At 53.5% G+C, this 20,964-nt stretch overlaps 6 protein-coding genes across 6 annotated transcripts; 3 read left to right on the top strand and 3 right to left on the bottom strand.

Annotated features, from left to right (window-relative positions):
* Nucleotides 1-637: 637 nt before the first annotated feature.
* Nucleotides 638-2,034, top strand: J4E87_006738 (uncharacterized protein; the record flags this gene model as incomplete). Its single annotated transcript, XM_049378339.1, has 2 exons — nucleotides 638-646; nucleotides 685-2,034. The coding sequence occupies 2 exons, from the start codon at nucleotides 638-640 to the stop codon at nucleotides 2,032-2,034; spliced, it is 1,359 nt and encodes a 452-aa protein (XP_049231732.1).
* A 3,246-nt stretch (nucleotides 2,035-5,280) lies between these two features.
* Nucleotides 5,281-6,732, bottom strand: J4E87_006737 (uncharacterized protein; the record flags this gene model as incomplete). The annotated part of the gene is made up of 1 exon (XM_049378338.1): nucleotides 5,281-6,732. The coding sequence occupies one exon, from the start codon at nucleotides 6,730-6,732 to the stop codon at nucleotides 5,281-5,283; it is 1,452 nt and encodes a 483-aa protein (XP_049231731.1).
* Nucleotides 6,733-10,936: 4,204 nt separating this feature from the next.
* Nucleotides 10,937-13,505, top strand: J4E87_006736 (uncharacterized protein; the record flags this gene model as incomplete). Its single annotated transcript, XM_049378337.1, has 4 exons — nucleotides 10,937-11,101; nucleotides 11,368-12,276; nucleotides 12,328-13,242; nucleotides 13,305-13,505. 4 exons carry the CDS (start codon nucleotides 10,937-10,939, stop codon nucleotides 13,503-13,505), a joined length of 2,190 nt encoding a protein of 729 aa, XP_049231730.1.
* Nucleotides 13,506-14,089: 584 nt separating this feature from the next.
* NOP10 (snoRNP complex protein) lies at nucleotides 14,090-14,377 on the bottom strand (the record flags this gene model as incomplete). The annotated part of the gene is made up of 2 exons (XM_049378336.1): nucleotides 14,090-14,115; nucleotides 14,197-14,377. 2 exons carry the CDS (start codon nucleotides 14,375-14,377, stop codon nucleotides 14,090-14,092), a joined length of 207 nt encoding a protein of 68 aa, XP_049231729.1.
* A 518-nt stretch (nucleotides 14,378-14,895) lies between these two features.
* Nucleotides 14,896-15,404, top strand: LCL2 (Long chronological lifespan protein 2; the record flags this gene model as incomplete). Its single annotated transcript, XM_049378335.1, has 2 exons — nucleotides 14,896-15,064; nucleotides 15,211-15,404. 2 exons carry the CDS (start codon nucleotides 14,896-14,898, stop codon nucleotides 15,402-15,404), a joined length of 363 nt encoding a protein of 120 aa, XP_049231728.1.
* A 245-nt stretch (nucleotides 15,405-15,649) lies between these two features.
* On the bottom strand, nucleotides 15,650-18,652 carry J4E87_006733 (uncharacterized protein; the record flags this gene model as incomplete). The annotated part of the gene is made up of 1 exon (XM_049378334.1): nucleotides 15,650-18,652. The coding sequence occupies one exon, from the start codon at nucleotides 18,650-18,652 to the stop codon at nucleotides 15,650-15,652; it is 3,003 nt and encodes a 1,000-aa protein (XP_049231727.1).
* Nucleotides 18,653-20,964: the final 2,312 nt, after the last annotated feature.

Genomic DNA, 20,964 nt, shown 5'->3' with positions numbered 1-20,964 from the left:
GTCTGTGAACGTGTGACTTTGCCATTCACTCACACCACGAACTACAGTCATCTACGATACAAGACCCATCGCGTTCCCAGACTTATCATCACGTAGATATTGTGGATAGGCTTAACAGCAAAGACGAATGCGTCTTACTAATCTGAGGATGCATGCCCGGGCTGACTTAAGCGATATGCGTCTTCAGCTCCTCTACCGGTCAGGCTGAGATACTGAGACATCCTCTTTCCCCGCTTTCCAGATCCCCGCCTCCGACATGCAACATGCGTCTCATCAACACAAGTACTCGGAAGTTCGAAGAGTTCATCGGCACATCAATCCCCGCATATGCAATTCTCTCTCACACCTGGGGTGATGAGGAGGTGACTTACAGAGACTACGTTGAAACCCGCGATGCCTCCATGAGAGGCTACAAGAAAATCCTCATGACGTGTAAAATTGCGGAAAAGGCCGGTATAACGCATTGCTGGATCGATACCTGCTGCATTGATAAAAGCAGTAGTGCTGAGCTTACGGAAGCTATCAATTCCATGTATCGATGGTACAGAGATGCGAAAGTCTGTTATGTTCATTTGGAGGATCTGGCTCCAACGACAGCAACAAGTATCGCTACAGCGGCAAGCGTCGATTTACCGAAATGTCGCTGGTACGCTCGACCATTCCGTCCACGCTTCCCATACTGAGCATACTAGGTTCACGCGTGGCTGGACTCTCCAAGAGCTGATTGCGCCACGCGAAATCCAATTCTATGATGCCAAATGGAATTCAATTGGTCTCAAAAAGGATCTGGTTGATGACTTGTCGACTATTACTGGCATTGGCGCAGAAATCCTGATGCATGAACAGTCATTGGACCTGGTATCAGTGGCAGCAAGGATGTCTTGGGCGGCAAAGAGAGAAACTACGCGGACTGAAGACATGGCGTATTGCCTTCTTGGAATCTTCGACGTGAACCTTCCGTTGCTGTACGGCGAGGCAGAAAAAGCTTTCCAGAGACTTCAAGAAGAGATCATACGTTCGAAAGCCGACCTCAGTATCTTTGCTTGGCAATGTATCAAACCTCCAAGAGTTGATAGATGGACGCTTACCGGTGTTCTCGCGCGATCACCACAAGAGTTCTCCAATGGTCATACTGTGGGACGCATGTACAGGAGGGAAACGCATGATTTTTCCATTACCAACGTCGGCATCAAAACGCGTCTACGAAACCTTTGGGCACCAGACTATGGCTATGTTATGCAGTTGAACAGCTATTCGGGCCTCACAGGAAAATACTTGGCACTGAGACTGCGCAAAATTGGTCCAGAAATGTACCTGAGGGAGGGGCCATACGATCTTTTGGAGTATGCTACTGGCGCCTTCTCGGAGAGGCGACCTGTCGAGCGATACCTCCTTACCACAATACCGGTAATCCCCAGGTTCTCGGAGCGGTTGGATCCATCGGCAAGATTCCAACACGCAGGAAAGTTACTACGGTTCATGCGGCGATCTCCTGTGCGTGTCAAGCTTCCGTCGACATTCAAGTTGATGAAGATATGGCCAGCTGACCGTTGGGACGAAGAAGACCGGCTGTTCTTTGTCTCCGGCGATTCGCGTTGGGATACGTTCCAACTGGATTTAGAATATGAACTCAGTCACAAGGCCAAACAGGCCGATGGGACTCTCATCGGAAAAACCACAACCCTTGAATTCACCCTTTATGCATTGGGATGGTCTCACATACAGCTTGACTCTATCGATCGTGCTTCATTCGGTCTCGTAAGCCGCTTGGAATACGCAACGAGTATTGACAAGATTTCTCGGTGGATTCTGGAAGACGAGCCAACCACGGCTACCATATCCAAGTGGCTCGGAGCGGCAAGAATACCGAGACACCAATGGATACGCTACGATATACCTCAGACCGATCATAGTCTGGTCATAAAGATCGAGAGTACACTGCACAATGTTGTAACTCTGACAGCGGAGGAAATCCCTAGCATCGATGTGTTAGAGCGAATCACAGAAGACTGGCCTATTTTCAGGGACTACTAGGTTTATGTCACAAGCTATTACTATACAAGGCAGGACACCATCATTGTAGCCGTTTCGCGACTCAACATCCTCTTCCAGCTTTTCACACACGATAGGCAGTGCATCGTTTCCAGCCATTTCTGCGTCTTCACATGTCATGTCATCGCCAATATGATTCTATTTGGTACCAACCCGGTTCCTCGACACCCCCAGACTTCTCGCACTATGTATGACCCAAACGTCATCACCCTCCCAAGTAGGTACGCACTCTCATACGGACAGTATGAGTGATTCATATAATCATACTTGGGATCCTCAATTCCGTTCATCTCACGAACAGTTACACCCACGATTCAAGGAGGAGAATAAAGACTCATTCACAACGGATGACAGAAGTGATAAATCTAAAAGCTAGCATAGTATGACAATCTTGCGAACTTTTAGTTCATGCCCGTATGAACCGCAGGGCACCTGTCAATTCCTTCGTTGCCTAGGGTACACATCTTCATCTTTGAGATCTTCGTGGAATCCATCTTCAACATGGAAATGGAACTCGGCGACAGCATGAATAAACAATTGAGGAATACATTCAGACCGCACGTTTTGAAGGTTAGTGAGGAGCTCAGAATTCGTCGGCAGATCAGAGTCATCACATACCCAACCACCTAAAATTTCACTCAAAGTCACTGCAACCGAATCATCTCGAGGCGGGCACGAACACAAGAAGCTCACCAACACTCTGGGGCCAAGCATAGTTGGCTAAGGGTCTCAACACATGGACCATGCTGCGTGTGGACTTGTTTGAAGGGTTGATGCATGGTCTAGATAGAGGATGAAGTGCTGAAGAGGATTGGTCGTGATACATAGCGCGCTTCAGTGAGAAAGCGATAGGAGAAATGACATGCCAGACGAAAGTGTCAGACCTGTAACGCAGTGATAGTGGGGTCTTGTTGCTGCGCTAAGCTTTTCGCTTTAACAGACAACAAACATGTCGATTAAAGGATTCGTTCGATAGAACTGCGATGAGCAAAATGACGACGATGTTTTCTTGCTCTTCCCTTACCTCATCGTCCGTCATCGTATCACCTAACTTCCCATCCACTTCCCGTCTCATCTCCACACGCATCCCTCGCGGACGATCAAACAGCCCTCATACTCCTACGCAGCCACAACCACATTCACATGCACGCCATCCGTCCTACCTCCGCTATCACAATCACAGGTTCCTGCATCATCCTCCTCCACAAGCTTATCTTCCTTCGACGCCGTTTGCCATGCGGCCAAGACGCTCTTTCCTTTTCCAGAAGATATGAGCGCATTCGCGGACCCTAACGTGTTTCACCTTGACGAAGGAACAATCATAACAAGACCACGACACGGAACGCGACGCGACATGAGACGGGACATGACGGCAGATGTCAATACAGTAATCAACGCACCCCCATTGTCGTCGTAGTCGTAGTCGTGGTCGTGGTCGTGAGATTAAGGCATATCCCGGCCACAACAAACACCCAGGTACGCACGTGCCCCACGGAGAAATCTTACATTCGAAAGGAAGAAAGGCGGCAAGAAGGCGATCACAAGGGTGTCGTCGGAACGCTGTTGCTGTCTGGTAAGTTTGAGATGAACGGGTATCTGATCGGGGTCGGTGGTTTTCACGGCGAGAACAAGGGGAATGCGGCTGCGCCGAGTCAAGTCACGGGCGTGAGGGTCCTTTTTGTTCGTCAATTTCGGACGGCGGGTTATAGACAGGGTTGGGTCGGATATTGAGATCGCCTGAGTGAGGCTGCTTTTTTTTTTCTCTTCTGTATCTCGTGTCTATCTGGCAGGTGGGGTGCGTCGTGGGTGTGACCGTGTGATGGTGGAGTGGAGAAGGGATGGGCGGTGGGTGGAGTAAAACGGTCGTCGCGTCGGGGGACAGAACGGTGTTTATTGCAACTTAGTCAGGATAGCCGAGCATGGATGCTGAGAGTGAGTCGAGATGGTCATCTCATTGGCGGTATGATTGATGGAGCAACGGAGGGGAACGCATGGACTACACGCGTACTGTAGCAAAGGCAAAGCAAATTCCCATCATTGTCGCACTGCAGGTATACGCGGAGAGGGCGTTGTCAAAGTCTTGTTCCTCCGGCTCTAGCAACTACTCCGGAGTACTATCGTTTGCATACCCGAGTAAAAAGCATACAGAGTTCACACATCCAGCCGACACGTACGCTACACATGTCGGGTGTCTGTAAACTGTCGGTGTTAGCCGATAGGCTGCATGTTTCGTGGTCCAGTTAGTTTCCTTCTGTTCGCCTCGTTCGTCTTCCCTAACAGGGACAAAACAAGGGTACCTGTCCCCACATCAGTCACCCTGCGATAGCCAAGCCCAAAGAAACACAGCGCAAAAACTGGGTCTTTGAACGCCTTCGGTCCGCGGCAAAGCAGGGTGCTGGTGGGGACGGCGGAACTCAGTCGGTCCTGGGAATAATGCCTTTTTTTCCGGAGCCGAAGGTGTTGTAGGAAGAGGAAACTTGGATTTTGGAAAGTTGAGACCCAAGGTCCACTGTAGAGAGGGTCTGGCAACGTCATGTTGGACCGTGGTGTTGGGTTCGCGAAGGTTTGTTGATGCCTGGTTATGCTGGGAAAGTTTGTGGTTGGAAACCTGGTGGTTGGGCTGCGTGATGTGGCGTCATTGTGCATGCGCGCTGTCGATGTCGTTGTCGCAGGTTGATGGCGTGATACTCGGGAGTACCATGAACATGTACGTCACAAGGCAAAGGTGTCAGCCATGATCATGGATTCTGGTGGAGCGACGTGACAGGCAAAGTGTTGTAAGCGAAGTAGATTCTATTCTTCTCGTCTCGCTAAGCGATGACAACTAATTGGGATATCATGACTGTTCGTTCCGAAACAAAACAAAGTCAGGCTGCAAGCTGAGCGACAAATTGTAAAATGACAAGAAAATATGCATGCTGGATGCGATGATAGCGACAGATGGATGTGTGGCGGCGAACACTTCGCGATTGCCAACGACTGAGCAGCTGGGAGGGTATCGTAACCTCTAGAGGACAAACAGGAACGGAGAGTAGAGGACAAGGAAATGCCATGTCGTGCGCCATGGGTACACCGGGTATTATGCGCTAAGGTTGCTTAAGTGCCAAGGCGGCGAGCAGGGAAGAAGGTAGTGGCTGGTAGAGTAACATGTGCAAGGAAGTCGCATGCTGGGTGGTTCGTCTATGCATTTATGCGAGCGTTTCGAAACAAATTGGGTTCTTGATGCGTTCATAGGGAATCCATGAAATCCATTAGTGACTTGCGTCGTCGGATTGCGCGGCTCTTGATGCTGGATGTCGCGTCATCGGTCTCGCTGCCAGGAAACTCTGGTATGACGAGTGTAGGCTCACGCTCGTTGGCGCCCCGGGCGGTCATCCTGCCCATGGAGGTGCCCATGGTAGTGGAACGCTTTTGCTGCATAGTGCTGAGTTGCGGGACCGGAGGTGCGTTCTCGGGCGTTGGTGCCCGCTTTGACTCGCTGCCGCGAGACTTGGGTCGGAGGATGGTAGATGCGCGACGCAGCTTGTTTGGGCTGGAGAAGTTGTCTGAGCCTTGGATGGGTGCAGTCATGGGGGTCATGGGCGCTGGTGTCAGTGGTGTGGTGGGTCCTCCTGGGGCTCTGCCGTTGATGCGAGAGTCGTATGGCTTCTTCGCTGGCGAGATGGCAATCTTGGCCAGAGAGAGCTTCATCGAGATCGAGCGTAACCGTCGGTGCGCAGCGGGCTTCTTGATGATGGGCGATGCCGCGCTCTTGTTCTGGTTCTCGTAGGGGTCGGAACTGAGGAAGGATAGAGCGGGCGACTGGGGAGTCAGCGGGGCGAATTGTGATTGCCTGTGCGATTGGTATGATGACTGTGATGTTTGTATCCGTGACAGGTCGAGACGGGACTTTGCGGGAACGTATACGGAGGAACGAGCGGAGGTAGAGGGCCGGCGAGGTGGCTCGCTCGGTGCAGGCGAGTAGCTGCGACTTGAGCCGGTCTGGAACGACGATGTGAAGGAAGCGGAGTCGGGGTATGTGCTAGGCTTCTGTGTGATGGGGCTGTGGCTGGTGGAGGGTCGTCGAGGCTCGGGGTCGGCGACGGGTGATGTGGAGCGGGATAGAGGTGGTGAAGCCAGGCGGCTTGTGGGCATGACCTTCATAGACAGGCGCTGTGCCTCGTCGGCCTTGCGTAGCTTGCTGGCTGTGGTAATTGGGAGCAGGTTCGCGACTGAGGCCGAGCGCGGCTGCACCGTTGGGCGATCGACAGGTGAGCGGCAGTCGACCTCAACGACCTTGGGACGACCTGCATTCGCGTACGAGACTAGCACGGCCATGTCGCAGCTCTTTCCCTTGTCCCATCTCGACACAGACATCGTCCTTGCCTTGCACTCCTGCGAGAGATCGTGGACAACCACGTCATCGTAGTCATATTCTGATTCTGAGGCGGAACCGTCGTCGGCAGTGAGGTCTTCTTCGCTGGAGAGGTATCGCTCCTGGAAAACTCTGCCTTCCTTCTTGGTGGAGGGATTCGAGGTTGGTGCAGCGGCGGAGTCTATGCGCAGGGTGTCGGGAGCATCGTCGCACAGGTTGGGGCTCGAGGCGGCACTGTCAGTACTGGAGCGCTGTGGGCGGGCGACAACTTCAGGCTTGGCGAAAGTCCACTGCTTCAATTGCGAAGTCACAGCAACGTCGACCATGATTGCAGAGGGAGAATGGAATTGCACCGGCGTGGCGGGTCAAGTGGGTGATATATCGGACTGGCTATCGGACTGAGCGGCAGCCGGGACGAGTTGAAACCAAGGCGTGCAGGTGCTACGCGCCAATGGTCGGAGACGTGTGCGTGGCTTGGGAGCACCAGGCAAGCCGGCGCTGAGTGAGACTGGGTGTTGCACGGGGTGTTGTGTTGGAGCGTGAGATGTCAGAGGGTCAGGTGTAGGCACTGAGGGGCACTGTATGTAGGCGTGGTGTGCAGTAGGGTGGGTTGAGAAAGACCGACGCTATATTACGCACATTGGCGAGGGCTGTATATATTGCAGCACTTTCCAAGGCTGCCCACCCCTGGCAGGCGTCGAGGTTTCAAGTACAACCGAGGAGCGAGGGAACCCAAGAGTCAGTTCACCGTGTCGGTGCGCCATTCATCATCTCACGCTGGGCTAGCACAGGCACGCTGCACTGACGCTTGGGGGCTGCATGGCGCAACTCTGCACTGAACTAGCAGATGCGCTCAGGAACCTGATGTGGGTGGCCGATGTGAGTGGCCCGCAGAGAGTTTCAGACGGCACACCCTCAGCAGCGACACTGCCAGCGAGCGCCTTCAGAGCGCCTGCTGCGAACTCATGGCGTGCACACCCGACTGCTGCCGTTGCAAGAGCCCGTGGGGCGTTGCGATGGCAATGTCACCAGAGGACGGCACGCGTTCAAGATCGCCATCCTTTCATCTTCGCGCGAGGCCGCCTTTTCCCTTTCCAGCGCCCTCGACGGTGACCTGACAGGTGTTCCTGTGCCGCTCAGGGGCAGCACCACTCAGCGCCCGCCGTCGTCCACTGGGGTGTCCACCGTGTGGGGTTGGCCCAGGACCCGGCGACGCCATTGCCGAAAGGATCATCGATAACTGTCACCACGTCTTTTTTTCACTGCCCGCTCTAACCGTTGCTTGCGTTGGTTCAGTAAACCTTGACGGGATGGATGGAGGACCCTTCTTCTGCAAACTCTCCCATGCAGGCCTCCCCGACCCCCAGCTGGACTTGCCTCCGACGCCTGCCGCTGCCCGCCCCCAGCTCCAGCCCCAGCACGCCCGTCGTCGCACTGCGCTGACGGCACGAGAATATCTGCCTCGTCACGCCCACGCCTATCTTTGAGCGCATGCAGCGGGCTCCGAATCCACTTGGCATTAGTCCCTTCAGGAACACGCTGATCGCCTGGCTCTATTCTCGGTCCAACTGCCATGGCTCCAGTTTACCTGCAGTCTATCTGCAGACGGTGTGCACGGTCGCTGCTTCCCCATTCGTCGCTGCACTTTCTGTAGCCCACACCGCCAACACCACCATCAGGCCTCCCTGGGCCCCGCGCAGCCTATACCTACAGTTCGTCGTGCCGCCCTCTCAATCACAAACCGCAGAAATTTCCATCGAGTCAAGACGTGTCCCGTCATTTGTCTGCGAGGGTCTTCTGATTGCCTGCAGAGTCAGTCACGTCGCCGAATGCAGCCACTAGCATCTGCTCGGCAATCTGTGTAGATTACACTACGCCTCTAGCAGCTTATCGTCGGAGTTTAGGACCGTACTAGTTGGCTGCTCGCAATACCGACATGCTTTGCAGAAGGCTGATCAACGGTTCGTTGGAGTTGCAGTCGCGGCCAGTCATCTCACGAGAGAGCCTCGCTGCCTGCTGTCAGCATATATCGCCCTGGAAGCATCGGACTACCAGTTCCGGACTCTCACTGCAGCATCGCTCGGACCATAGTCCATTCTTAGTCACTACCGCTGACTTCAGTGTGTTCTGTGGTAGCTTTGTGGTAGCCTTGTTGCACCTTAACAGTCCGGCCCCCTAAGCTTGCGTCACAAGGCGCCCCAAAAGGGTCCAATACTCCAACACCAACGACCGTTTCATCGTCTGGTTTCTTTTCATCAGGTTCGCAGCAGTTCAGACGATTGTCCGGTTCACGCCCATACATACCGTCTGGGCCCTGCATGGAGAGAAGCGTGTCTCACACGCAGTGTCTTCGTGTGCAGTGACGCTTGCGCACCCGTTGCCACGCTCAACCGTACCGCGTGGTACCAAACTCGGCCTCGGAAATCTCGTCCTGATCGTCTCAACGTGGTAACGGCATTGACTGCTGGCGATACATGCACAGGACCGAAACACCCCTCCACCCGATACGTTACCGTCATCGCATTGAAGTGGCTTTAAGGGCAAGATCGATTCACATTAAGGCCACAGGCAAGCACTTGCTGAGAGACACGGCCCCATCGTAGCAAGGGCATGCGTCTCCGTTTGTGATGATGCAATCTCAGTTGCCCCTCGACCCTAGCTGGTTCAGACGCTTCCCTAGGAATCCAACACATACACGAACATTCGGCCCTGTGGAGCCGCACAGGTATTGTCTGATGTAAGGTCTTACTCTGTTGCAGCGATCCGCGATCGAGCACCAGCTTGTGTTCCAGCCGTACTACCAACGGAGGTGGCAAGCCCAAGGATCTGGGAGCACAGGTATCCACAGGTTGTGCTGACAGACGACTCGCGGTGCGCCGAATCACTCTGGACATTTCTTCATTGATCCTGGTTCATTTGCGACGCCTGCGTATCTGTATTACAGCCGCAACAGTCGCGCCGTCATGCTTGGGAGTGAAGTACTCCGTGGGGGTGTACCGCTAAAATCAGTCGATTGCCAGGTAAGACGGGTCGGAAAAATATCAGTGGAATTTCAGCGATTGCCGCTTGTCCATCAACGGCGAGCTACTTTATCTCCACGGCTAACCACGCAATTAATGAGAAGCCGTCAGTCGGGATCAGCGGGCCAACCCAGGAATTTCGCAGCCAACACCCACGGCTAAGCAGAAACCTTCTCGAACATCTGATCATCGGTCGTAATATTGTTCGCACACCACCAGTCAGTGTTTGCTTGGAAGCGAGTTTCACGTATAGTATCCTCGACCGACACCGCGGCATAGCTGTACCGGCTGCCGTGTCTTGACCACCATCGCGGGGTATGCACCAATCAGAACAAGACTCGTGTATGGCGCAAGCAACCACATCTAAGACATGGCGATACCGATATTACAACAGTCGGCAGGGATCGAAGATTAGCCGGTTCATGTATCGCCCGGGTCCGACAGCAGAAATCCTGGATATTGACGATAGTGCAGACAGATGAAGAATCGAACAGCAAAAGCTTGCGACTGGACCTTTATGGCTTGTCGTTAGCAGTTGTGCGACACTGGAGTCAAGCAGTGCGCTTGGTGACGACTTAAGTGTTCACCTACACGGTGCACTCATAGCGATCTCTATGATTCATCACGCAGACGCGCGCACTGGCAACTGCCACGTGCCATCGCACAATTAGTCGCGGTCCCATGGTCAACCGATCATGACCCCGAATGCAAAGTGCTCGCCTTCTGGCCGCTCTATTGGCTTCAGCTCGCGCGCAAGGAGCAACACAGAAGACGCAGACACCCGCAACTCACGAGGCGAAATCGACTGACTGAGCACTACCTACATCCTTACAGCATCATCTCCCGGAACAGTAAAAGAGTAACTGGATCGAGACTCAAATCGACTTCTCAACAGAAACGTCCAGATAAGACGCGATAAGCGACAAAAGCAACAGTGTATAACGAAAAACGTTCGCTTCGGATGTATGCGATCCGTATCCAAGCTCCCCCGCATGACCTCAACCCATCGGCGACATCACCGAGGTAGCAGCAGGGGAAGCGACAAGCCATGGGCGGTTACATATCAATTGTGCGACGACGAATCTGTACATCGAAAACCCTGAACGTCCACGGCATCCCCTTTTGTACCTGACGGCCAAGGTGCGTTTTCGCAGATCTCATGGATTAAACGTGGAAATCGATGGATTTAAGTTCCTAGCCGCGTACTTGGCGTGTCTTGTTCGAGACTCTCGTACCTTTTGTTTACTGAAAGCGCTCGCATCCCCGCGTGGTAGATGCCGATTGTTGGGGCAGAAGAAGGAAATATGCAACAACAAGCGCTCTGCATGTGACTTTGCATCGTTGGGACGAGATGTTCATATTACAATGATTATGCCTTTGCATTGACAAGTGTAATACTCGCTCCAACATACACTCGCTTTTTTTCTCTTCGTTTCCAGTTCGTTTCGGGTTCACATTTTTCCTTATATTCGTTCGCGATCGATATACTCGCTCTCTCAACAAGGAGAAGATGGCGACTATGCTCATGCAGACTGAGGTCCAGTACCAGGCACCGGTCATGATGGTGGCGGCAGTGTCTACGCCGCGCAAGCTGTGGGAGCATCCGGATCCGAAGTCCACAGCGATGTGGAAATTTATCCAGGATGCGAACGCGAAAAGGGGGTTGCAGATGCAGGTATGTTTTGCTTGCAGACTTGGTGATGCAGAGAGGGGTGCATATCTGCGTGAAGCATCGTGCGCGTCAGGCATGTTCTTTTGTTTAGTCAAGAGGCCGTTGCCGATGGCATCAGATGGCAGAACTTGTGCTTCATACTTGGAGCACACAAACGAAAGAACATGAAACTCGACCAGACTCATCGCATGCCATATATCTACGTTATCGTCTACGATGAAGCAGGACTTGTCAAAGATGGTTGAACACCACTAACATGCTCGCTACAGACCTTCCGCGACCTCTACAACTGGAGCGTCGGCCCCTCACGCACAGACTTTTGGGAAGACATGTGGAAAACCAGCAACCTTATCTATTCCGGCAACTACACAACCGTCGTCGACACCTCGCTACCAATGGAAACAAATCCGCACTGGTTCCAGGGCACATATCTCAACTTTGCCGAAAACATCCTCTTCACCGCCGACCCCACCTACCCCGGCGTACGCACCACAACCCACAAAGAAGAAACCAAAATCGCCCTCACAGAAATCCGCGAGGGAAACACAGAGATCCGTCATCTGACATGGGGTGACCTACGACGACGGGTTGGTGTCCTCGCGAATGCGCTGCGGGCTAGAGGAGTCGGAAAGGGGGATCGTGTCGCTATCATCGCATCAACGAGTTTCGACACTTTCATTGCATTCATGGCGACAGTTGCTGTCGGTGGTCTTTTCAGCTCAAGCAGTACGGATATGGGTGCCAAGGGCATTCTTGAACGGTTATTGCAGATCCGACCCAAGTACGTTTTCGTGGATGACTGGACGGTATACAACGGCAAGACCTTCGACCTTCGACCCAAGATTGAGCAGATTGTTGCGGGGATGGAGAGTGGAGGTGTTGAAGAGTTCGAGGGTGTTGTTGTGCAGCCTAGGTTTCCTGGAAGACCTGCCGATGTCGCAGATCTGCCCAGAACAGTGCGGTTGGACGAGTTTTTGCAAGTGGCCGGAGGGGATAACACATTGACGTTCGAGCGGGTGGCATTCAGGGATCCGTTCCTGATTGTGTACTCGAGTGGAACGACGGGCGTGCCGAAGTGTATCGTGCACTCCACTGGTGGCGTTCTCGTCAACGTTGCGAAGGAGAGTATACTGCACAAGGAGATGACGCCCGAAAGCGTCGTTCTACAGTACACAACCGTAAGTCTTCCCCCGACCCAAATTTACCTCCCATCTGACTAATTAACGCAGACGGGTTGGATAATGTACGTCGTCTCAGTCCAAGTCTGCCTCTTCGGCACCCGCTCCATCCTCTACGACGGCTCGCCCTTCCAACCCACACCCGAAACCTTCCTCTCCATCCTCGAAGAACAAGGCGTGACCGACTTCGGCACCTCGCCCAAATTCCTCCACGAGCTGCAAAAACGCAACATCACCCCGCGCACCCTCTTCCCCTTCAAGTCCCTCAAAAGTGTAGCAACAACCGGCATGGTCCTTCCCGAAGCACAGTTCGAATGGTTCTACGACACCGGTTTCCCCGCTCACGTCCACCTCCGTAACATCTCAGGCGGTACTGACATAGCAGGGCGCTTCGGTATCGAAAACCCGCTCGAGCCCGTGTACAGTGGCGGCTGCCAGGGCCCGTGTCTGGGTATGAAAGTCCAAGTCTACGACTCCCTCATCGAATCTGGACCTGGGTGTGCGGTGCCAGATGGCGAACCAGGCGAACTCGTCGCTACAGCATCCTTCCCCAACCAGCCTGTTTACTTCTACGGCGACGACGCGGCAGGCACACGCTACCAATCTGCGTACTTTACCCGTTTCCCTGGCGTATGGACACACGGCGATTTCATCCAGATGCATCCCATCACGGGCCAAATCCTCTTCCTCGGCCGCGCAGACGGCGTGCTGAACCCCAGTGGTGTGCGTTTCGGCTCGGCAGATATCTACAGTGTCATTGAGACGCATTTCCCTGAGATCGCGGATAGCATCTGTGTCGGGCAACGGAGACCTGGCGATGCGGATGAGAGTGTTATGCTGTTTCTGAAGATGAACAAGGGACACGAGTATACGGATGGGTTGGTGGATAGGATCAAGAGGAAGATTGCGGAAGAGAGGAGTCGGAGACATGTTCCGCGGTTTGTGTTTCAGACTTGGGATATTCCAGTGAGTTTTGTTCTAATTTCTCTTGTGAACCTTTGAGAGGATGATGCTAACTTGTTCTACAGACCACAGTGAACCTGAAGAAAGTCGAGTTACCCGTCAAGCAAATCGTCTCGGGCAAGAAGATCAAGCCGAGTGGGACGTTGGCGAATCCAGAGAGTCTGAAGTTCTACGAGCAGTTTGCGGATGTCGAGGAGGTGGTCAGGAGGATGGCGATTGAGAGATTGTCGATGGAGAGGAGGAGATGGAGAAGTAGTACGTTGTAGGTGGTGACTCCGAAGATGATAGATAGCATGTGTGTGGCATCCTTGTGTCTTTTCTTCTCTTCTTCCCTTCTTTTTAGATATCTTTTCTTTCCTTGCATCTTTATACCTATAGGCCAGCTCTGTCGTGTCGCGATGCATGTATAGCTTGGCTGTAATACACATCATTCTTTGAACCCTTTACCTTCTTCTTACCTTTGAGCGGGAAACACGTTTCGTCGAACATGCTCTTAGCCAGGTGGGGACGTTGCGACGTTCACATCTCACAGATCTCGGCATCAGCACATGGGTACATTTCAGCACCCCAAAAGATCAAGTGATTATAACCATCTCATTGAAAGCCCTGACTTTAAACCACTGAAGAAGAATCTCGGCGCTCCGTACCGCCATGCAATAAATCGGCGCGCGTCTGAAGACTTTTCTTTCGCCAATACGCCGTTGAACGCCCTTGTCATGCCTCCACATCCTCCATCTTTCATCTCAGAACATTGCCTTGTCTCCGACTATATCCCACACCATCATCCCCCCATTGCTATCTCCCGCTCGTAAAATGCCGTTTGCCGTTGTTACTGCATGGTGTGCGACGCTTAGTTCTTCTCAGCGACCTTGTTCTCTGCTTCTCGTTAGCCCTCTATCTCCAAACTCCACCCAACCCATCCCGGGTGTATCTCCATAGCTTGGTGGCTCAACATACTCTGCTGCGTCAAAAGCAGTCCATAGCGCTTCTTAATCGTAACCCTGTGCCTGCTGTACTTGTCGTCGGGCGAGAAACGGGCCGGGTGCGCGCTCTTGCTGACTTCGCCGTCGATGACCTTTTTCAGCGTGTAGATGCGCTTGGTCGGGTTCGCCGGGTCGGGGATGTACATGAGATGCATGCTGGAAAGATTTGTTAGTCTTTGCGCTCTTGGATTCGAGGAGGGTTTTTGTGCTGGAGCTGCTGCGCCTGTGGTTTTGGTTGGGATTGAGGTGGTGCTGGTCGCGCGCCGTGTGCAAATGCAGCTTTCGCGCCGGCTGTAGGAGTGAGACTCACATTCCGGTATATTGAGTATATCCCTAGATTTACAATAAGAAGATAAGATTGCGGCTGAGCGAATGCGATAGGTGATGTGAGGTGTGGGTAGTGTGTCGCGTAAGGATGTCGCGATAAAGCAGAGCTCGAAATTCCAGTTCGTCGGGCGCGGAGTTTTTTGCGGACCACCGAGCTTTCCATGGTTTGTGCCAAGACCACCACACACCCCTGCCACTTTCCCGGACTCTTTGCTGCAGCTTGTTTGGCTCGTTTGCATTGGTTGGTTTGGGGAAACCGACACATCATCCACTTTGACTACAGTTTGTTACACTTCACACGGTTTACTTTACGCTTGTCGCATACACACGAGATATTGCTGTGGATATGGCGCGCTTCCAAATTCTTCTCGCGGTCCTCGCATCGTTTGTCTGGGGCTCGAGTGCGCAATTTGGCTTCTTCGATCAGATGTTCGGTGGTGGTGGTGGACAGCAGCATCAGGAGCCGCAGAATGTGAGGAGTGATGCTAGTTGGTATCAGGCGCAGTACGAGGCTGGTATGTTGCACTCTTACCTTCTCTTGCATTATATCGCAAATATGTTCCCAGCCTCGTAGCTTTCTACACTACTTCCGTCGCGCGTGCGCCTTCTACAATGACAGGAAAGAGCAGTATGAATGTCCTTTGCTAACAACTCCTCACAGCACAATGCTCCCACTACCTCTGCCCCGGTACCCTTTCTTGCGTCCACTTCCCACACCACTGCCCCTGCGCATGGGAGAACGTCGAAGACAAAGTCGAGCTCGGTGACGGAATCGCGATTTGTGGAAGCAAGGGAGGATGGAACACTGGCGAGTTTGGCAGGAAGGTCGAACTGGCCAGGAAGGGCCTGCTATAAGAGCATGATACGTTGGTTATGTTATAAGGAAGTGTACGCAGTTGAGGACGGCGACATCATGGCTGGCCATGGAGGGCTCATGTCAAGAGGATACTTTGACACGGGCATAGCTGGCACGGGCATACACATCGGTTGAGAGGGGCATGCGAGAAGCTTGAAAACGGGCCAGGTTGGCCAGGTCATGAATTCGTCAGTTCGCAAATATACCAATAACGCCTTTGCTATGCAATGAGTACTCCAACTTTTCATCTCTTGACGTACTTGTACCGATACGCCTGTTTTCCATCCTTCGCCTCCCTCTCATCATCGATGCCAACCTCCTCTCTTCCCCATTGTCTCATCAAGACTTTGCCCAGCAACTTCTTTTCTTCCTCCAACTCCCTCACACTCTCCGTCCACTGTCCGTCACGCTTGCCCACCACTGTCTTAGCCTTCTCCTTCATAAGCTTACTAAGAAGAGCGGCTAGCTTCTCGTCCATTTGCTGGTTGATAGCAGCGTTCTCAGCAGCTTGATTTGCGAGACGAGTCTCAAGGGCTTCGTTCTCGGAGCGGAGGGCTGAAATTTGAGCTTCCAGGCTAGCTATCGTGTCCTGGGACGATGGTGTAGGTGTAGCCTTGAAGGTTTTGTTGTCTTTGCGAAGGGTGGATAGTTCGGATTTGAGGGTCTTGGTTTCCGAGACTTGTTTGCGGATTATGTCGCGGAGGTTTGCAATCTCGGCATCTTTTGCATCTGTCTGGGTTGCGGATGAGGAGATGGTAGTATCGTCGTCTGTATCCTCTTCTGCAAGCTTTGCAATAGCAGCAGTGCGGAGCTTCTCTACATCGTCTTTGGCTCGCTTCAAGTCTTTGGTAAGACTCCGCTTCTCGCTACGCTCTTGCTCGAGCAGAGCACCGGCTTTGCGTACAGCGTCTTCTGCCTTGTCCCGGACATCCTCCATCATGGCCTCGTGCCCTTCCGCCATGTCTTCGTGCTGGTCGCGTAGCTCTTTGAACTTGCTCTCGGCTTCAAGCTTCAGCTCCTTCATCTTGTTGAGCTTCTTCTCAACGTCGTTTACGCGGCGATCTGCCTCCGCGCGAGCGTCCTGAAGACGATCATTGGCATCTTCAAGGTCTTGCTCGAAGCGTTCCGCATCAGCTCTGGCCTTGGCACTATCGCGATGCGCTTCCGCAAGCTGTTGGCGAAGGTTCGTGTTGCCTGTTTCGAGGCTCTGTAATCGACCCTGGGCTGTGTTCAGACGTTGCTCAGCCTGTTCGGACGACTCGACAAGATCTGATATCTGTTGCTCCTTCGCAGCAAGGTCGGCTTGAGTAGATCGCAGTTGCGACTGCAACGACCGAATACGCATTTCGAGCTCAGCTACCTGTGGTTGTCCCTCAGTTGTCATCTTCGTAGTGCCGGACAGCTCGAGTTGCGACTGGGGAGACTCGGGTTCTCTGTCGGCAGCAACAACATGCTGAAGTTCTTCTTCCTTAGCAGCTAGGTCTGCAAGCGCAGATTGGAGCTGCGTCTCAAGAGAATTGATACGCGCCCTCAGCTCGCCCGCATGCGGGTCTTGCTGTTTATTCGCGGTTGTATTCGCGCGAGCTGCGTCAAGTTGCGACTGGAGATCCCTCATGCGATCTTCAAGGTCAGCTGTACGACGACTTTGCTGGTTTGTTACAGTGAGCTCCCTTCGTGCAGCCTCAAGATCTGACTGCAATGTGCGGAGTCGAGAATTGAGATCGAGATTCGTGTGGAACAGTTGTTGTTTAGCTGCCACATCAGCGTGCGAGCATTCCACTTCGAACTTCGCCGCCTGTAGTTGTCCCTCGAGTTCTGCAATGCGGGCTGTCTGGCGTCGAGCCTGTGTTTCGACAGTGGACCGCATATCGTCTCTCCTTCGGGCTTCCTCACGAGCTGTCTTTGCCTCGGACGTGGCCGTTTCGAGGCTTGATTGCAGAGCATCCGCGCGGGCTTGGACCGATGAGAGTTGGTCGGCCAACAAGAGACGTTTCTTCGCAGCATCCTCATCCTCATGCCCAGACTCGTGTAGTTGCGTTTCCTTCAGATCGTGTAGCTCGCGCTCATGTATTTGGCGCACCTGGACCAGCTCTGCTTGCATCTCTTCCAGCCTCTGGTCTTTGTCTTCCACCTCCTCGGTGAGTTGCCGCTTGGCTTGTTCGAGAACCCTTCGCTGCCGTTCGAACTCTTCAAGCATAGTCTCCAGCTTCGCGAGGTTCTGGAGGCGCATTTGCTCTCCAAACTCATGCATCCTGGTCTCCAGCGCGTCTTCTCGAGCCTTCACCTCGGCATCTGCAGCTGCGCGAGCTGCTTCGTGATCTGCACGTTGCTGCTCCAAGCTCTTCTCCAGACTTGACACCTTCTCCTTGTGCTTGTAGTTGTCGTTGCGCGTGCTCTCGAGCTCGGAGCGGGCATACGAAAGGATCGTCTCAAGTTCGGTAATGCGCGATCTCGAAGTAGACTCCTGCTGCTCAAGCTGATGTTGTAGCTCTGCAATCTTATTGCGCGCCACGTCCTGCTCACTCGTATCGATAATAGCTGAAGTGTGCCGTATAACAGTCTCTTGCGTAGGCTTCCGCGGTGTATCATAGTCCTCGACGGTGGGCTGTAGCGATCGCGCTTTCGGGGGTGACGACAGGGGGACTTGGAGAAAGCTGTGTCTAGGGGCATGTAGCGGTGTTCCTGTGAGCGCGCCCTCCATCTCCGTGTCTGGTAGGTTGCTGAGAAAGCTCCGAACCTTCTCGTCGTTCTCCATGGACCGCTCAGAGGCTGGCGAGCTGTGCTGGCGCTCGTTCTTAGTACCATTCGCGCGCCTGGTAGGAGAAGCTGTGCGAGATGTATTACTTCTCCGCCGCTCCGTGTCCTCCACCACCACTGCCGGGTCACCCACTTCAGTCGCATGTCTGCTTTCGCTCCCGTCTTGTATGGCGTCCATTCGTATTACCGGTCGTTTCGTGTTGGCCTCCTTTCGCGATTTTATCTGGGCCAGCGGTAGATCTGCCGTCATCCAGTAGGTCATGTTCATGGTGAAGTCTTCCGGCCCCTCAATCTCGCTCGTGTCCACGTGATCGACTGGCGGTTGGTGGCTGTTTTCTAGTTCGGTAGACTCAAAGGTCGAGTTGAGGCCCAGGGCGTCCAGGTCCATCTCATATTGTGATCCATCTTGGGATGGGCGGCGCGCCGGACTGCGTTGGGGCGATTGGAAGCGCGTGGGGCTGGCCGTGTACGATGAATGTGTTCGGACCATCTTTGCTACATGCGACTAGGAGCTACTGACGTCGCGATGTCGTGATGCTGAGATGCGATAAGAATTGTGCTGCTCGTGTCTGTTTGTTGTGGTAACGCGCTTTCGACGTGTCTCGCGAGTCAGGCGGCCATGCACGGGCCCTCAGCACGATTCAGAACCAGGGTCCAGTGCAAGTTATGTTCTTCCAGAATGCTACCAAAAAAAGATGCTAAGTTTACATCACTGAGGAGTAGTCTTTGAGATTTAAAGATTTAGAATACTGGTATATTGCTGTCCCGTTTGATTTGACGCTCCACGGAGAAAGGCTGCCTTCCTCGCCCTACTACAAACCCGCTGACCACCTACGTCTTTTCTACTTCTCGGTTCGCTGTCTCACACATTGCGTCCACGGGCATTATAGCATATAGTTTCTAGAATGAGCAGGTCTCCGATAACACCATGCTACTTTTCCCAGATGCAGTATCTCGACTTGTTATATCCTCGGTTTGTGTGGCCATGCTAGAACGTGCGTGGTAACTCCGAAAACCATGCGAAGATAGATGGCGTGTTGGAAAGGGTGGCACCATGCGATTGAGATCGCGAGGTTTCTGCACCGCCAGAGCTCTAACAGACAGACTAGCAGATTGTGTGACCACACTGCCCTTGTGCCATTCTCTTCGCCCTTCTCCGTGCTGATGTCTCACGCCTTTCTTCCATCTGATCTTGGGTTACGCAGCATGATATCCTCACTGGGTGAATCTCTTATACCTCGTCACTCTGACGGAACGTGCTTTCCTTTCTCTTGCTAAATGAAGCTGGCGCTTATCAGATAGGCTCATCGGTCGCGCTTCGCTGAGTAGTCATCTGCTGGTGTAGCAGTCATGATCGGTAACGATTCGTATATGAAGCGAGCCGGCTATGGACGCCGCGCTCCAGTCATGGCCATCCGAGTCGAGCTCAAACTCCGAGCAACCGCGATGAATGGCAACAATGGTACAGAGATCGCATTATCTCTGGACGCAGTGCGACCACATTGCTGTCAAACTGCACGCCATAGCCAGGCCGTGCCATGTCGTTTGCGAGCCACTATCAGACCAAGCCTTGATAGGCGGCCATAATGTCTTGAAGGCTGCCCGTGTCGTACTCGATGTCTGACTGGCAGGGTCCATGTCATGCATGCATGGCGGGAGGTCTCCCGGCTTCCGTGAGCATAGGAAGAATAACAGCGACGCCTATGGCCTAGGAAGGAGTTGGATGAGCTGGCGAGGGGTAAGAGGATAATGCGCAGTAAGATGATGAGCAGCCCCCACGCATGCTACTTGAAGCGTCTCTCGCGCGAGCTTGTTTATTAGACGTGCTGCATATGCGGCGTGTGCTTGTGGGTCCGGGTTGCTGAACCGAGAGGGGTTCTGCAGACGACATCATCGCATGGTGGTCATGTCGGTCGACTCCGAGCTGTCCAAGGAACGACCCACCTTGACAATGCTGCTCTCCCGAACTGCGGGTAGGCGTTTAGGTTGCCCTCTGACCCGCGTGCACGTCATTGCGAGGGGGTCCAATGAACGCACCGTCGTGAAGAAGGGTGCGCAGGCGAGATGAGAGATGATGCGGGGTATGCGCCTCGTTGGTTACACGACAGCGCGCATCGAGGTACGGGCTGCTCTGACGTCCATGGTCGAATCTTCATCTGCCCGTGAGTAGTGCCGACTGCGGGACGTATGTACAATAAGGTAGTATCAGCGCGTATCGCGACGTGGAGCAAAGGGCGATTGATAGTCAAGCAGGGTCCGGTCGACAGCGGCGGCTATGCTCGGCTTCCCGCTCAGGGACAGAGGGCAGTGCTGCATGCACGCAATCATGTTCCGCAACACCCATGGATTCCGTGGGGCTTCACTCCATGTGCTGCTGGGGTCAGGGACTGCAGATACGTAGCTCGTGCTGAGAGGCATGGCGTTCGTCATCTGGTGCGAGAAGCAAGTCGGTTGTTGCGGTTACCACACGCCTTCCCGAGAGTCTGCCCGTCTGCGGTGCGAAAATATCGTCTTCGCTGCCGTGCAACTCAGTCATTGATTTTGGCGTAGATCAGGTACCCTCGAGCACAAGATAGATTGGGTGCGCGTCTGGTTGCAGCGGCGGCATGGAGACTGGTCGTTGCCCGCATACGAGCACGGACGATCCCAAGGCTTGCTTGCAGCTCGTCGAGCGCTGCATGACACCAGCAACAAAGGGATGCACTGTTGTGGCTGCTTCTGACGTCCCATCCGCATTGTTGAAGATGACATGCTCTGCTCGCCGCTGACTATTGTTTTGCCGCCGGCCACAGAGCCAATCTC

This window comes from Alternaria ethzedia (genome assembly GCF_023757985.1).
Source record: "Alternaria ethzedia strain BMP 0044 chromosome Unknown scaffold_17, whole genome shotgun sequence".
Lineage (NCBI taxonomy): Eukaryota > Fungi > Ascomycota > Dothideomycetes > Pleosporales > Pleosporaceae > Alternaria > Alternaria ethzedia.
The sequence above is the reverse complement of the archived record's forward strand: the minus strand, read 5'-3'. Positions and strand labels throughout refer to the sequence as shown.